At 43.0% G+C, this 18,399-nt stretch overlaps 1 protein-coding gene across 9 annotated transcripts in view; it reads right to left on the bottom strand.

Annotated features, from left to right (window-relative positions):
* The window catches only part of LOC137864538 (protocadherin alpha-C2-like), a 146,493-nt gene that overhangs the window by 36,594 nt on the left and 91,500 nt on the right, over positions 1 to 18,399 (bottom strand). For 6 of the 9 annotated variants that reach the window (XM_068698704.1, XM_068698705.1, XM_068698702.1 and 3 more), the window contains exon 2: positions 1,479 to 1,537. In XM_068698704.1, coding sequence (XP_068554805.1) covers positions 1,479 to 1,537 — 59 coding nt within the window. Of the gene's footprint in view, positions 1 to 1,478; positions 1,538 to 10,078; positions 10,109 to 10,275; positions 16,487 to 18,399 lie in introns of those variants that run through there. The other 3 variants (XM_068698700.1, XM_068698706.1, XM_068698701.1) reach the window with 3 other exon arrangements.

The following is an 18,399-nucleotide window of genomic DNA, read 5'->3' as shown; positions in this document are numbered from 1 at the left end:
TGAACCTGTCTCTGCTCATCTGCCTCTCAGCTCTGTTCTACACTTCCAACTGACCTTGATGGGCAATTTCAACTAAATGGGACAAATGCCAAAGGTCATATGGTTACCAAATTTCTACATGTTTTATAAAAAATGAGCATTTAATGAAAATCATCAGTTGGGTAGGTCGCACAGGCTTGGATACTGAGAAGGATGGGGCTGCTGATGTGAGAGAATAGAGCAACACACACAGTTTCTTAGAAAGGCTTAATTAGCTCCCCTGCATGTGGGACAAATTGCTTTATATGAGCTCTGACTCTTCATTTATCTTTCAAGTAACTTCAGGCAAAATCTTGAACTTGGTATAAAAAGGAATGTGCATCTACAGGGTCAGATTGGGAATATGCAAGAGCACACCTGGATCCATGGACCAGTAAATGAGATTCCTAGGTAGGTGAGAAAAATCCGGTTTCAGGATCCTTCTTCCCAGACTGTTCATTCCTTTTTCAGAAAGTAGTTGGAGACCCAAAAAAAACACCACCAGATAAACAGCAAGAACACAGCCACCTGACTGCCCTCATCAACATAAAGCACAGTCTCAGGGATGGCCAGTCAGAACCTGAGTTTTGGACTTCTCCCTTAAGACTACAATACTATGGATAATAGATAGAAGGCGATGGCCACAGCCGTACTGCATCCATCAACGGCTTTAGAAAAAGTATAACTTCCTGCACTTGCAGTATCACTAGGAATTATTACAGCCCTATATTTGCATCTCAGTCTGTAAGGTATCATGTCAGATTACACCTTAATATAAGACCAGTTTGCTAATCAGTTCATGAAATAGAAGCAAATATATTTTAACTAGGCTCTACAAAAAGAAGGCTTTGTTATAATTCTTTCCAGATGTAATGAGTAGCAAATTATAGCAGAGACTGCTCACCAGGGAAATTTCAGTCAAAAGAAATTTGGACCCAGCCTCACTTTGCCTTATCTGAAAATCTGTTTCTTATCTTTAAAATGTCCTTTAAACTATGGTAATAACCTTGTGGGTACCATGTGGGTAATAAATGGGCTGTAGGAGCTGAATACTTCTATGGTAATAAGAGACAGCAAGATGGAAAATGCATCAATGCTGCAGACAGTCTATTGAAGCATATCAACATTAATGATAACAGGGAGCTTTAAAGTAAACAAGAAGTGTAGAATCACAATTAAATAATTCAATAATTGGAGCAATTATGGCTTGACAGTCAACATAAAAAAGGAAGGAGGCAAACACAACAAAAGCACAGCTCTGTAGTAGTACAGTAATAGCAGAATATGTAGTCAGATCATATTTGTAACACTTGGAGATTGAAAGTGACAGCAGCAGAACCTTCTTTCCATCTCAGCATACAGATATCATCAGCCTAGCACATCAGAGAATCCAGACAGCTTTGTCCTTTTCACAGAGGCCAAAGACAGAATTCCCATTTGCCCAGAAGCACACTACATACCTTTGCATTCCTGCCCTTAGGGATGCAGAGTAGCGCCAGTCAGGATTGGGGTGTTTTGGCTGTAGAAACAGAAACCCAAAAAAACATTGTTAGTGTGTGTTGAGTATGCTGAAAAACATGTATATCTGGCTAATTTTGTGTTTGTTGTCAAAGAATCTGAATGGAACTACTCCCTTTTTGTGAATATTCATAACTGGCAAATTCTTCAAACAATTTTTTCAAACAAATTCTTCAAACAAATTCTTCTACAAATCTAAACTTTCAAATGGACACACAGAGATCATCTCTGTAACAAAACAACGTTTGGATGCCGAGGCCTTTGGCTAGAGATGGTCTTTGTGGAAACACATTTAATGCTGGAAACTGGTGGAAAGTTATTTTGCATATTCATAAACATTCTGAGCATAGGAAAAAAAAAAAAAAAGGATGATAAAACCATAATACACATTCTACTTGATGAGTCAAGGAAATTCAGCTGCTGCACTGGATAGTATCTGTCTGAGGACATACAAAATGCAGCCCCCTGTGAAGGAGATGTGGGCTTCTGTTTGCCATGAAGCTTCTGCTGGCATTTAGCATACTGCAGAGGCCTGCACTAGATTGTATCAAATTTGCAGACTGCAGCAAGTCTTTTATTAAAGGCAGACATTTTCTTTTATATCAAGAACAACTACATTCTCCATATTCATCAGAGGGCATAGGGGAAGGAAGGGGAAAATAAACAGCAATACCCTTTGACCAACAAACCTCAGCATATGCTAACATGCTGTAGAATGGCTTGCTAAATAAAGAGATAGCTAAGAAATCCTCTGCTAATCAAAATGTGTTCCAGAAAAATCTCTTTTTTGTTGTCAGGGAACCATCACAAGAATTCTCAATTATGGCCTACAATTGCAAACTGATGTCCTTTGAAATTACACACTTCTATACAGCACTAAGCACATAACAAGGCTATTTCTCAGGCTTCTCAAGACATTATTCTGTATGTGATATTACAGACAGTGCTTAACTTCAGGCACTTGAATCCAAGGAGAAAACTTTTGTCCAGAAATATAATGGACTAGACTCATTCCTGGTGTGTCTCATACAGTGCCAAACACACAAATAATAAATGATAGTAGTGGTTTAATTCTGTTTGAGCTATTGGAGGCAGATCAGAAATGAATTTGGCCCCATTACTTGAAACAGAAAAGGAAAGTGTTGAATGCTCTGAATTATTTACAGCCAGCTCTGTATTTCCTCTTGAGGTTTGGGGCATGCTTTTCCCTGGATCAATAGGTTTTATTCAAATAAAAATGGAGCAATTGCAACTTCCACCATCGCTCCATCACCACACTTCCCGAGTCCAGCTTCACCCAAGAGTGAGATGCTCTTCAATGATGTGCATCCTTAGTATTCTTTATGGTCTGAATTACACAAAAGGGAGGAGACTGCTATTTGCAACCACACATTAAACATCTGCACTAGCAATTTCCTTCCCATTTAGCCCCCAGTTCTCTGGCACACTCAGGTTTTGCTGAGTTGAGCAGAAAGCAGCTTGACAAGGAACCCATTATGTATGGTTCCAGTATTTTCTTATTCATTCCATTTTGGCCCCAGTCCCAGGGATGGCAAGGCAATTATAAAGTCAACTATATAGGACTACACAGTGAAAGAAGACAGAAAACAATACACACTAATCAGACCCTTTCCTGAGTTTGTCTTTCTTAATGTATGAAGGGTGCTGGCACCAGAAGATTTGTCTTTTCCTCTACAGGGGATTTTCTTACAGAAGAGGAACTGTTAGACTGGGGAGGGAGGATGGAAGTCCCCATCCTCTTGTTTGCAATAGGAAAGGTGCAGGTTATAAATTTGCACAAGCTTATAGGCAGCATGAAGAGGAAAAGTCTTACCACAGTCTTAGGCAAAACACAGATGAACTGACATGAGAAAGAGCTGGAAAAGTCTGACATGAATCGTGTAAGAGTAGAAAAGAGAAAAACATCCACTCTCACTGTACATAGTTTTTTGTTTTCTAGCCAAGAGCTGGAAAGCTCTCAGCTGAAAACAAACAAACAAAAAGCAACAACAACAACAAAAGGAAAAATCTATGTTCTGTTGCGGTAGAAACTTTCAGGTATTAGATCATAAATAGGTGACGATGGTAGGAGAATCTCAAAAGTTAGAAATTCTCATTCCACATGGTATCAACCAAGACTCATCATGTCAGTATAACAGAAGTATCAGAAACTATGAGACTGTGGTATTTTCTAGGGTTACTATCCAGAAGCTGTGGCAATCAGTTCTCTATTTGCTATTGCTCTTAAGGCAAGGCTGTAGTGCTAGTCCCAGAAGGTCAGAATGAATTTTCTCAGGCACATGTATTCTGGAGATAGGAAGATCTAGTGGGGTTATGCTTTAACCCCAATAGGCAGCTAAACCTCACACAGTCCCTCGCTCACTCCCCCATGCCTGCAGCACAATGGGGGAAGAGATTGGAAGGGCAAAAGTTAGAAAGCTCATGGACTGAGCCAAAGAGAGATTAATAAACTGGAGAGAGGGGGGTATATATATATTTTTTTTAAAAAAAAAAAGGAAACAGAAGGAAAAATAAAAACATAACCATGAAAATCACTATTTTCATCACAATTCCAAAACATAGCACCATACTAGGATGAAAAGTAACTCTATCCCAACCAAAACCCTGCACAACACATTTGACTTTCAGACACTCTGGGGGGCTGCTTTTTAATTGAAAAGTTCAATGGCTGAGGACTTCCCTACTCTGTAAATTTTTCACAGCAAGAACAGGAGAAGCAGGCAGTTGGACAGCAGTCTGCCTTCGTCTAGGCACAATTTTGCCATGTATGTACTGCATGGCTGGACCTTAGCAAGAGATGCATGTTTGTCTTGCACTTCTGTTATCATAGACAAATGTCCTGCATTTTGCAAAACTGGTGAAATTCTGATTTTGTCAATGTAACTGGCTTTTCTTTTTGTTCTGTTACAGAAAGTAATTCCTTAAGATCATCTGGTTTTAAACGTAAAAGCAAAATATGACCAATAATTTAAGTGGCAGCATAGTAGTTGAGAAGCATACCAGTTCATTAGTTTCCCAGTTCAGACGCATTAGTAATGTTCTTACAGAGCCAGCAGGCATTCCCAGTCTGCATGCTTGGATTGGCCTTTATCTCTGGTTCTAAACAGTTCATTTTTACCAGACCACAAACTGAAACCTGGCATACTGAACTGTACTGTTAGCAGTCACTGTGTTGTGTCACAATATGGCCAACCTCAAAGTAGAATAGTATCTTCAGTACAGTCCCATGAAAAAGGAGACTACATTACTAAAAGCTGAATGCTGTCAGTTGGCTCCTCTGCAAAGCCCTGTCAGAGATTTTGCCATGTCACAGGTCAGCAACAGTGGGACAGGGCACAGCTGGTCAGGAAGCATGAGTACAGAGAGGAAGTGTAAAGAGAAACACAGAATCTGAAGTGGACCAGATACTTCCCACTTGTAAATCCCCATGCAGTCAGTATGTCACATACTGCTGATGAAGATAATACTGTTCACTTTATGTCTGCAGCTCCCACCTTGTCACAAGACACTCACTGTCACACACAAGTTCATTTTACTAACTTTAATGTATTCTTACCCTGCCTTCTCCCTTAGAGGTTTTTGGAGGCCATGTGCCACATCTAGTGGTCTTGTTCTTGCCATGCAACAGTTGAGGTGAGAGAAACCACCCAATCCAACACCGTTCCCAGTTCCTCCTATCACTTGCTTTTTTCCAATTTAGTAACAGCACATAACATCATAGTTGTAAGATGAGTCAAAATCTGTTGAGGTGCCTATAGCTGTGCTTGCCACCACACTAGGTGATCACCTCATGCCAATAGTTTGCTTCTTCTGGTTCTTCCAGGCACCAGGGTTACATTCCACCAACCACATAACCACAAGCATTAATGTGATCAATCAACCCTATCTGAAAGTTAGATAAGCAAACTGAAAAACAGCAAAAAAAGTTCATGCAAAATTTCACACAGCTGTTCTTAAATTGCACAGTATGGGTTAATTTAAGCATTTCATGGGCACATAGAGAAGCTTAACTGAGAATAAATTGTTACAAAAATTTTGCCTGGTCATTTTTTTAGCTAATGATTTAGCACACTAAGAATTTGTCCTGGGACAGAGGGAACTTCTGAAAGATTTTAATCTTGTCCTAATCCCATACTTAGGAAAACCTATGCAAAGCCTCCCATTGATTTCTGTGGGTATTAGAACAGGGCCTGCCTGAGGTAGAGAAGTGTGAACCAAACATTTACAAACAGTTACCAGCTGATGAGACTGCTAAAAGCATCCCACTCCATTCCTCTTTCCAAGCAAACACACAACTGGATGACATAAGATATATTTATCAAATATATTCCTCTTTGAAGGAAAAATAACAAAAGGCTTTTTACAATCTCTGACCACTCATAGCTCTGCTTATTTTCCATTGAGATGATGCTGACAGATGTAAGAAAACACAGATTTCTATTACTGATTCCCTTCAGAATATGCTTAAGATTAATTCAATGTAGAATACAAACTACTTATAGTCTGAACTTGCATTCATCATACAAAAAAAAAAAAAAAATCAGAATGGAAACTGTAAAAGTGCAAAATTCATGAAGATAGCCCAAAGATTTGCTTCCTGGCATTTTTGATTTGCATTTCTAACTCTCAGAAATAAGGTGAAAGGAACAGGCAAGTACTTCTCCAAAGTATATGTAATGAGTTTCAAGACAAGGAAAACTCCTCTGTTAAATACTGGATGTAAATTTCTGCTGGCACAACAGTAAGCATCCCACTAGGAGTTTGATTTCCCTCAAGCACAGAGCATTGTCACTGCTTAGCAAAATAGGTCCAGACACTGCCCCTAAACAAAACAACAAACATTTATAGCTACCCTTTACAATGTCAGTAGGGCTGGAGAATTTCTTAAAGGCTTAAGTTCTTGACCTGAGATTGTAAAATACTCCACCATTAATACCTTTAAAGCCTCTGTGAGAAATCTCTTGCAAAGATTGCTCCAGACAATGCCGTGGGTTTACTAGATTTAGACACTTCAAAACACACTTATATTTAAAAGCAGTATCAAGATGTGTTCAAATGTTGCCTGCTTTTCTTTTTTTTTTTTTCCCCCACACACTTAGCAAGCTGTCTTTGAAGAACAAAATACAGAGGGGATGCCAGAGACAGAGCAATGTGCTCAAACAACTGTAAAACCCCAATGAATTGCTAGATCTTACCACCACTGATTTACAGCTTTTGTTCTTTCTGAAAAGCATGCACAGAAGACCATGGAAACTTAATTATGGACACTGCATGAATCATCATATTTTGTCAGTCACGTGCCACCACACACACACACACACAAAAGGTAAAAGAAAATCTATAATCAGAAGCACTCGCATTTAGTTTTGCCAAGGCCTCAAACTGCCTGCTCATCATTAGGAATGTACTTCTGGGGCAGAAAACTTCAGCTAAAATGAGTGTCAGTCTAATTGGTCATCTCTGCATTGAAAGGAAAAGGTTACTGTGAGACACAAGACATAATGAGGAAGTTGAACTGCACAGAAACCGAACTAGATGATCACTGAAGGTTCTCCTATTCTGTTCTGTTCTGTTCTGTTCTGTTCTGTTCTGTTCTGTTCTATTCTTCCATAACAGCAAGACAGGAGAGATGAAAAGAAAAACCACTCAGACATCACTCAGCATCTGCACAGGTGTATAAGGAAAGGGACACAAGACTAAAACATTGAAATCTTCCCTGAAAATGACAGATCATCACTGCAGCAGTGCCCTGTAGCAAAATCACACCTTCATGCACTCCTTCACATCTGCATACATCCCCTACCAAGAGACAGGAATCCAGGCTATTCATAATCTCACATGATTCCAGCAATGAAGCCACAATACTTTGCTATTTTTATATTTTTGTCTTCATTACCTGCTTGGTCACCCTGTAGCAGTGATTTAGCTGATGAGAGAGTGATTCTTGTTAACCCCACATTCTGGTCCTTATCACTAGACTCCTTCCAGCAATAACTAAGGTTTTCAGTGCTGCTGTGGTAGCAGATTTCTTCTGTTACTAAACGTACTTGGTTTGAGATATTCTTATAATGGTATAAAAGCAGGGTGAACACAGAAGCAGAGGCTACCTTGCAGAAATGAGCTCTCATTACACTATTACGACATGAGCAGTACAAGTCAGAATAGTCAGGTATCAGTGCAAACAGATACAAAGAATCCCCTGCATATCCTTAATACACTTGTTTTTCCACTCTGTTGCATCCATGTAACAACTCAGTGAAGTCATTCACAACTTGGTACAGAGTAATTACAAATATCTTTGAAATTACTGGTAGATATGAAAGGGCTAAGATCTATTTGTGTCAAGTATCACTGAGACTAACACTGAATAACTTCAAAATATTTGTCACCCCACTGTAAAACATTAGTCTCCATGAAACCCTATACATGGTATGCATGCATACAAAACCCATTCAGCTAGTCCTATCCTTATCACTGAACAGTTTATAGAAGATCCATTTCAAAAACCTGTTGAGAGTGAGAGAGCGACTGAGAGAGAGAAGGGAGGGAGGGAAAAAAGGAGAGAGGGAGACATGTTTACATTCTCCAGAAGCAACACACACATCAGAAATTAACTTTGTAAAATGTCACGAGGCAATGATACCTGTCACTGAGCTTCACAAGTAAAGGACAACCTTTAGAGACTAATTAAAGCTCACTTTAACTAAAAGAGAAACACAGTTCTACAAAGATCTGGTAATATGAAGAATATTATGCTTGAAATGTAGAATATGGTGTTACTAAGCAATGGATAATATCTTCAGTGTATATGTTGAAGCTGAAACAAGAGAAAGACATATAATGTTATAGTATGCAATTAGCTAGGAATTAGTAACCGTTACATTCACCAATTTTCTCATGACACCTGGCACTGATACGTCTTCATGGTAGGTATTACCACGGGTCAGTTTAAGAACTGGAGACCTAAGAAAAGTACTTGTGACAAGTAGCATTTCTCAGAATTTCACTTCTGTTTAAATCACACAGAACTACTGTAATAACTGATTCCTTTTCTGGATCATAAGTACACACAGAAAGGCCTTTGCTAGCTTGTTCTCTAAATGTCTTCTGTACTCGAAGTCCAGCCCTTGCCTGATCTGCACTGGTTTTCAAAATTTGCTAATTCATTGCATTGAATGGATTGATTCCCTAAAATGTGATAGGAATCTGTCTGTTAAACTAATTTCCTACCTACTGCTCATGCATCCAAAGTGAAGCCATTTTCAATTACCTTTCTTTTTTTTTTTTTTCAGGAAATCAGATTTAAGGTGTATATATTGCAGAATATTTCACTTTCATGCTCCCTCCTATACCAAATTGATTCTAGATTTTATTATACTCAGAAAGATTTTAAGGTACAAAAAACGCTTAGAAAAGGAAAAAAAAAAAAATCCTCCGGACCACACCACTGTGATTTACAGAAAAACTCTGCTTTAACTTTAAATGGATTAATTTTAAATAGATGATTACTACTTTTTAAAAGCACTTATATGGAAGACTTTCTAGTCCTTAAGATTTTTCTATCTTTGTGTAACTAAACACCAGTTCCAAGAGAGGCTCACATCTTCATATATGAATAAGTATAAAGAAATAACTTGTATTTTTGCATCAAGGGTACATAAATCAGGCTCCTTTCTATCCCACCACAATTATCCCCTAGCTTCCCCACATCCAGAAGCATACCATACATTAATGCATGAATCAATCCTATGACTGCCACTATCCTAGGGTAAAAACAAATCACAATAATCACAAAATTTTTCTTTTGTGAACCAGAATTAATGTTTCCAGTGTTTCTCAGTTTAAATCCATTAATTGTACTAAGGAAAGTGCAGGGCATGCAAACGACACACTAACTGCAGACTTGCTGCATGCTAGCATAGAGCAACCATTAATTCTTCACTGTGGGAAAATATTTAAAAGGTTAATAACACTGCCGGTCAAACCATAGGTGTTAAACAATTTTCAGTATCAACCCAGCAGGTTGGAAGTTGTCACATTGCAACATAACAATGGTAACTTGCTGTAATCCTCTATAAAGATATCACTGGATTGTCACTGTCAAGAAAACATAAAATGCAGCACTGGGTAGAACAAATACTACTAAAGAAAGGCTTGCAGCTTTCAGACAACTAAAATATGCCCACATCAGAAAGCACAGCATATTTTTGTAATGATCTAAATCCAACAACTTTGCATAGGTATAAAATCAATGAAGTAGCAAACATCTATAATTGCCATAAAGTAACCTATTGATTTCCAGGCTAATCTTTTTCTTTTCTTTTTTCTTTTTTCTTTTTTTTTTTTTCCTGCAATATTAGTCTTAGCATTAAAGATTTAAGACCACATCTGTCATTCCTCAGCATTCTATGACAGCAGGCAATTTTAGATGTGTAAGAGAAAAGGGACAGATGCAATATTCTACACAGCATATGCTGCAGAAATGAAGTGAATCTCAAACAGACAAACATACTGAACTTACCAAATGGACCCTGAAAGACCCAGTATTTACCTAGGAACAAAATGCATTGCACACATTAGCATACTTTAGAACCATGTCTTGTAGCTGTGTCAGCAAGACCAAAAGGAGATAAATTCACATAATCTGAGTTTTCCAGTTTGAACCTTTTCTTAAGTAAAAATTCGCACTGTGCTGACCATTTATCAATATAGCCTCACCTCGTTAGGAGTAATGGAGTCATTTTTAAGTATGATCAGGTTTTGTGCACTCTGCCCACTCTGTCCTGTCAGATGCCTCTCAGTCACCACTGCAGAGGGACCCGTTCCTGTTGGGCCACAAGTATTGTAAAACATAAAAGTGTCACTTCCTGATCCTGCAGTTAGGCATGCCTTATAGCAGTAGGTCTTAGTCAGAGACCCATTGCCCCTCACTTCAATGAAATGGGGCTGCACTTTTAAACCCTGCGGCAACCTCGCATCAATGTTGTTGTTGGCCTGCTTGTACAGTTCAGCAGGGCACCGTTCTCTGACCCCACAGAAACCTGTACAGCAGGAGTCCCCATACAAACTGTATCTGTAGCACTTGATAACAGTAAGCCCAATGATTGTGAAAAGGAAAACGAAGGAGATGGCGCACAAAGCAATAATGAGATAAAGAGTGATCTCTGAGTAATTGCTCGGACTTTTAATGTGCCTTCTTGTATCAGGGATGATTTTGGAAACTCTGTCCACCACAGCAACAGTGATAGCTACTGATGAGGACATCGGTGGCTCTCCATTGTCTCTCACCTCCACCGTCAGGTTGTAAGTAGGTGTGCTCTCCTCCCTCAGTTTGCGAGTAGTCCTTATCTCCCCAGTATGGAGCTCTACCCTGAACAAACCTGGATCTGAGGTTTGAACCAGGTGGTAGAACAACCAGGCATTTTGTCCTGAGTCCCCATCAATGGCTATAATTTTGGTTACCAAATATCCAGCATTTGCCAAGCGTGGGATCATCTCCAGGGCTGCTGAAGTGTTGGTTGAGGTAGGATACAGAATCTGTGGAGCATGGTCGTTCTCGTCTACCACATAGATGTGGACACTGACAGTGCTGCTCAGTGATGGGATCCCAGCATCCTGAGCCTGGACAACCACCTGGAACTCCCTTAATGTCTCATAGTCAAAGGATTTGACAGCATACATGTTGCCACTGTCAGATTTAATGGAGACGTAGGAGGTAACAGGTAGCCCTTCAATCTCCCCGTCCAGTAGAGAATAGGACACATAGGCATTTTCGGCAACATCCGGGTCAGTGGCTTTGATAGTGCAAAGCAGGACTCCAAGGGGGTTGTTCTCAGGGACGTAAACTGAGTACACAGGTTCCTCAAAGTGTGGAGGATTGTCATTGATGTCAGAGATCTCCACATGGATCACCTTCTGGGAGGAGAGAGGGGGGATCCCAGAGTCAGTAGCTGTAACTGTGATATTGTAGGCTGCTGCTTTCTCATGGTCCAGCTTGCCCTGGGTCACTAAGGTGTAGGAGTTCTTGAAAGAGTTGAGCATGAAGGGGAGGCCAGGGGGAATACGCAGACTGACCTGCTTGTTCAGCCCTGAGTCCTGGTCCGTGACACTCATCAGGGCCACCACAGTTCCTGACTTTGCATCCTCTGGCACTGGGCTGTACAAGGAGGTCAGGACCACCTCAGGAACATTATCATTGGCATCCACAATGTTGACCAGTACCTTGCAGTGCCCAGCCATAGAGACGGGGCCCTGGTCAGTGGCTTGCACATAGATCTCATAAGAGGATGCCTCTTCATAATCCAGGGTACCATTAACCCGCACCTCCCCTGAATGTGGGTCCACACTAAACAGCTGCCTCACCTTCTGTGGGGTGTAGCTGCCAAAAGAATAGATCACATCCCCATTGGAGCCCTCATCAGGGTCTGAGGCATTGAGTTTGACGACTAGGGTGCCAGGTGGGGAGTTCTCCAGAAGGTTCACGGTGTAGGTGGAGCGGTCAAAGGCAGGGGGGTTGTCATTGGTATCCACAACTCGAACAGAGATCTGGGCTGTACCAGACTTGGGGGGGTCCCCACCATCCACAGCAGTGAGCACCAGCTGCTGCAGGGCACTCTGCTCCCGGTCCAACGGCTGCTGCAGCACCAGCTCCAGCAGCTTGCTGCCACTCTGGAAGCCTTTAAGGTCCAGGGCAAAGTGGCGGCTGGGGCTGAGCTGGTAGCTCTGCACAGAGTTGGTGCCCACATCGGGGTCCTGGGCACTCTCGATGTGGAAGCGGGCCCCAGGCACGGCAGACTCACTGATCTCCAGCCGGTAATCCTGGCGGGGAAAGCGCGGTGCGTTGTCGTTGATGTCCAGCACCTCCACCTCCACGTTGTGCACCTCAATGGGCTGCTCGATCACCAACTCCAGGCTGAGGAAGCAGGTGGGGCTCAGCTCGCAGAGCTCCTCCCGGTCCATGCGCTCCCGCACCAGCAGCACCCCGCGGCCCAGCTCCAGTTCCAGGTACTGGCGGCCGCTGCCCGAGGTGAGCCGCGCTCCCCGCGCCGCCAGCCGCCGCGGATCCACGCCCAGGTCGTTCGCCACATTGCCCACGAAGGCGCCGTGCGGCAACTCCTCCCGCACCGAGTAGCGGAGCGGCCCGCCCGCCGCCCGCCCGGCGCCCAGCCCCAGCAGCAGCAGCAGCAGCAGCAGCGGCGGCAGCGGCGGTGGCGGGGGGGACGGCGGCGGCAGGCCCAGCGCCACCGCCCCGCCGCGGCTCCGCCGAGCAGCCGCCGCCATGGCCGGGGGGTGGGGAGCCGCCGGAGCCCGGAGCCGCCTCGCCCGGCCCTGGCCCGGCCTCACGCCCCGCCGCCCGGCCGCCTCATGCAAGCGGCGAGCAGCAGCCGCCGGCCGCCCCCAGCTCCGCCGCCGGCCCCGCCGCCGGCAGCGCCGCTGCCCGGCCCATGCTCGCCGGCTGCCCCAGAGAGCGGCTCCGACCTCTCTCCCTCCGGCGGCTCCAGGGAGGAGGAAGATGAGGAGGAGGAGGCGGAGGAGGAGGAGGAAGGAGGAGGGACCGGGACTCGCCGGATCCGCTTTCTCTGCTCCTGCTGCCGCGCGGGCGGAGGCGGGGGAGGACGCTAAGCCGCGGCTGGCTCTGGTTCAGCACCTGGGCCGGGAACAGCGCTTCGGCGGCGGCCGGCGGTGGGGCGGGCTCCGGCTCAGCACCAGCGCCGGTAACAGCGCCTCGGCGGCGGCCGGCTCCGCCGCTGCGCGCCTACCCCGGGGCCGGGCGCCGCCGCTCCGCCGCGCCCAGAGCCGCCCCCGCGCCCCGCTTCGGCGGCCGAGGGCGTGAGGCTGGGCCCCGCTCCCCCCGCGGCACCGGCCTCACCCACGTGTTGCCGCCCCTCGGTGCGCCGGGCCCTTCGGTGCCGGTGGCCGCCGCCGGGCCGGGAGGAGAGGGGTGCGGTACCGCCGTGCCGCTCCTCGCCTCCGCCCCGGTTTCGGTGCTGAAGCCTCGGGGGCGCGGGGCGGGCCGCCAGCCGCCGGCACTCCTGGACCTGCTGCTGCAGTGCTAAAATGCATCCGCCTGGGAGGGTTAAATCAGCGCAGGGAGCCGAAAAAAAAACGGGCCTCCAGCCAAGGCTGGTGCCGGCTGTGTGCTGCTGCAGTGGGTTTGACGACCTCCTTCTCGAAGACCTGCCCCTCTGCTCCCGCGGAGATTCATCTTTGCTGCAGCATCGTCCCCCTGCCCAGCCCCTGCGGGCCCCCTTGCCCTGATTCCACCCTCCTTCTGCCCTGCTCCCTCTCGCCCCTGCTGCAGCCCGACAGCAGCTTGGCTGGAAGAATTCTGCAGGTCACACCCAGGAGTTCAGAGCATTTAAGGTGGGCTTCAGTTTTCCATCCAATGCAACAGACAGGCTCAAGGTGATCAAGTGCAGCTGGAGAGAAGGCAGAGAAGCGCAATACGATCTGTGTTCCAGTTAGTGTTCTTTCCTCCTCTACACTCATGTTGGAGGACTGACAAAAAACAGGGCCGTGATATTGAACAAACTCAGCAGGGGGTTGGGGGCTGGTGGCAGCAACGTGCTGTATCTGCAGTAAGTTTTACTGTAATGCCACAAATCCCAGCAAAGACAATAAGCTTAAGCATCCATTCATAGAACACCTAAGTTACTATGCCGATGTATTTGTGGAGACAAACCTCAGGTCATAGTCCTACAGGGGTCTAAATTGTACCTATTACCCAATGCAGAAACATTTTTTTTTTATTTCTCTTCCTGTTTTTCCCTTTCTTACCCCACCAAGTCTTTTGGAATGACTAATGAATTTTTTCTGTATTGGGCTGGTCTATCAAGGCTAATCTATCTGTTGACCCGAATGTTCAGCTAAAACCTTTATCAACACCCTTTTGTGGGCCTGGACATGCCTCACCATGTAGGGTGACTTTTAAGAGCACAATCTTACTTTGTAAATCCCGAAGGTTTAAACTATAATGTACCCAATGCACAAACCCCAGAGAACAATTGTTCTGACTCAGCACTGCTAAGATCACCAGTCTATCACATTTATCCATGGCCAGTATTATCAGAGAGGAACATTAGAAGAAACAACATTAATTGCATGATGACCTATTTATGTTTTGGCTGATGTGTTGATATACTTCTCAGCCCACTTTTATGGCCCAAATATTTATCCTCATATTTATTCTAACATGACCAGTAGTCCAGTGTCTTCAAACACAGTGGTGGAATCACCCAACCCTACTTATCTTTTTAAGCAGGACAAATGTTGGTCTGTGCAGAGTAAGAAGGGCAGATGGAGAAGCCAATTGCCTAGAACATCTGAAAATCTGCCCGTTTCATCCAGTAGCCCAAACAGGAGCCAAACACTTAAAAAAATCTGCTTCAAAGTTTTGGCTAATTACCCATTTTCAAGATCACAATGTTTATAGATTCAGAACAAAATGCCCTGACAAGCTTATGAAAAACAAACAAGAAAAAAAATTTGTTAAAAGCCCTAATTTGCTTTTTTTGCCATTTTGAAGTTTAGGAATGGACAGCTATAATGAGGCTAACAGACATGGATTATGTGGCTGTGCATCAAAATTGCTTGCAGTCAACACATAAAACAGAAGCCTGAAGGGACACACCCTCAGTTTTCCAGACAATCAAATATTGGACTCATCCAGGCAGGCCACAGAGTATCTCTTAAGTGTACAGCCATTAAGTCTTCTAACAAACATTCGTCACACCAACAAAAGAGACAAAAAGCCCCAGCAACACTGGCAACATCACAGGCCCTGCCTGAAGGACTACATTGGTAGAGATACTCCTAAAAATGAACAATGTCCTTGATAAGAGGTAGCAGAAAAACAAAACCCACCTTGTAGGTATTGCCTTTTTGGCAGGTTTATTTTACTTACAGTGTGTGAATCAGATGCCAAGCACACATCTAGGGGATTGTAATACCTGTGAGGAAGCTTCCCTTTCACATTGTTCCTAGACACTGATGATTTACTTTTGGTGCACACTGAGGCTCCTCTCTAGTGCATTCCAGCTGGGTACCTCACCAAGGAACAGCTGATGATTGCTTCAATCCTGCCCCTCACTATTTGCATACTGCATAGGCTCATCTCTTCTAATATCCTGTTCCTCTGTGGACAGCTAGGACCATGCACATCCAAGGATTTGTAAAACAACACAGAATGTAAAACTGAACAAAGATAACACACATAATAGAGCCATTCTAGAAAATAATCCCCAATATCTTCATTCCCTTCAAACATGTATCAAAATATCAAGTTCCTAGATTTTTTTTTTTTCTCCTAATTACAGAATAAGTCTCATGATCATCTGGCCTTTTTGTAAGTCTTTCAGAAACAGCAGAGTAGGTAGTTTGCTTTCCATTTTACTGTATTTACAGATTTACAGATTAATAATGTAGCTTGGCTCATGCACAGTAGCACTATACAAATATAACAGCCTTTCTGAAAATTTTAGCTTTATATCATTTATGCTGACTATACCTAATTTTGTACTGATATACTGAAACTTGTGCTGTTCCAATTAAATGTTCCCTGAGTCACTTTAAATATACATAAGATTCTTCAATAGCCAAAATAATTTTAGTTATTTTCATCAGCTTCAATGGTAATGCTGACTGAGTCCTGCAGACCTTGAGTTTTAATTCAGGAAGAGTTTCCATTGAGAAAACACTTCAGGGGTTGGTCTGTAGTAATATTGATTTTTACAGTGAAAAGTAAAAATTGAAACAGAAAAACATAATTTCAGTTTCAACTGAATTGTGGCTTAGAGGCTTGTTTTCTTTTTCTTGGAGTTTTGTTTTCCACTAATTTCTTGAAACTTCATTTAAGCACCAATTCTGAAACACCTTAAAAACTCTCTTAACAGAAGTGTTTTCTGTGGCTTCAGATCAATTCACAGAAGCAAGAGCATCAGAATCTGTCCCTGCAGCAGAAACAGCTGATAAAAAATCCAAGGCCAAATGTACATTTGCTGACAAATTCAATAACCCCTGCAGTGTCTGATACTACCTGCATGCCATATCTGCATGCACAGACCTGTTGGATTTCTCTGACATATGAAAATTGTGCCACCATATTTAGCTTGGTTAAATTAAATGGTACTAGTTCTTTAATAAGAGTACAGTGCAGGGTTGTAGCAAAGAATACACTGATTTTATGAAGTTCTTCAGAAGAAAAATAAGTTAAAAGATAGTTATAAGTTATATGATCAGGTAGTAAAACATCTATATATCTATCTGTGTTAGAGATTGTAGCAATATAACTATTTCAGTATAAAAAATCAACACTTTCCTATGCAAGCCTTTCTTGAAATAGTACTACATATAGATATGCCTACATTGGTATCACTGTAATGCAATGCCACAGAAAAATGTCAGTGCAAATATTTCTCTTGGGAGTGATACAATTATATGCAGATACAGTTCTGTAGGTATTTAGAGCCTTAACGGTTCATCCATTTCAAATCTCACCTGTACCAGGCACATCTTTATATAATACTAACTAGAATCACCTAAATTTGTTTGAGCTGCAATAAATCTGTGTTCTATTTTCTTCAGTGCAGTAGTAGAAAATAGGAAGATGTGACTGTACATGGTGCTAACTGAAGAACTCCAAGGAATTTTGACATCTGAAGACATTTTGCTTCTTTGTAAATAATTTCACCTTCAGTAAAACACATCCCTCAAATATGACATCCAATGACTTAATGTCCTTTCTGAATCTGTGGGAAATCACAGCTCTGAGGATCAGGCTGTAGATTTTATTATGTAGTTTTGTCAGCATGTACATTTTAGCAACAAGGAGATTAATATTATATAAATGCTCTTGGCACACAGAATTGTTGCCTACAGATGAAACAATATGCAAAATACATGGAGAAAAGTATAGAGAATCCACAAAATTCAACCATTAACAAGCAGGTAAGTTTTGTTATTTTGTAGGGAAAAAAATAGATTTTCTCTGTATATGCCCACTTGTATGTAGTGCCTATGAACTGTCTGCTTTACTTTTAACTAAATCAAGTAATGTGGAAAGAAGCAACCATCAGTCACAGGCCAGATTACATTAACCACAGTTGAAAACAATGCCTGTAAACAGTAAGAGAATGACTCAAACTTGTGGAGTTTCCTACAGTTTTTCCAGTGAGGTGCTGGACTGCAGCACCATCTTCTAGCTCAAGGGTACTCTGGAAATCTATGGAATGAATATCCTGCTAATCTGAAGGGGCACACACTACTTCTTCAGCCCAACCCCATGTTTCAGTTGGCTCTCTTGGGATTCTTGTACTCTTCTGCACCCCACTTATATCAGTTGTGCACCCCACCCATCCACACCTCATCTGAAGAAGAGTATGTGTAGGGCCTTAAATTGTTTCTGGGGACTCTCCATGCCTCAAGTACTATTTGATCACAAAAATACCACCTAGAGGTGATAAGGCAGCATAAATGTGGGAATGAAAAGGATTTATATCTTGCAGCGGATTGATAAACCTCCATCAGTCACAATTCAGCCACATGAGCTCAGAGATCCTGGAATACAAGTGAGCAGGCTCTGCATTGAGAACAGAGCCACTTGAGCAGCAACCCCTTGAACAAACCCTGCAGCTGAACCAGATCTGGTCTGTGTTCTCTGCATGGGGTTTTCTGAGGACATGGGATTCTCCCTCTTTCTAAAAATACTGCAAAATGCTTCCCTGTGATAATGTAAACTTGTTTCTACACCCAATTTCTTTGCTACCTTGTTCCACTCATGTTCTGCACTTGGATTACTTGCTGACAAGTCACCTTTTTACATTCAGTTTGCCTCTCCCCTGTTTG

Source organism: Anas acuta, chromosome 14, assembly GCF_963932015.1.
Source record: "Anas acuta chromosome 14, bAnaAcu1.1, whole genome shotgun sequence".
Classification (NCBI taxonomy): domain Eukaryota; kingdom Metazoa; phylum Chordata; class Aves; order Anseriformes; family Anatidae; genus Anas; species Anas acuta.
Note: the sequence above shows the minus strand (reverse complement) of the source record. Positions and strands in the feature narration are given on the sequence as shown.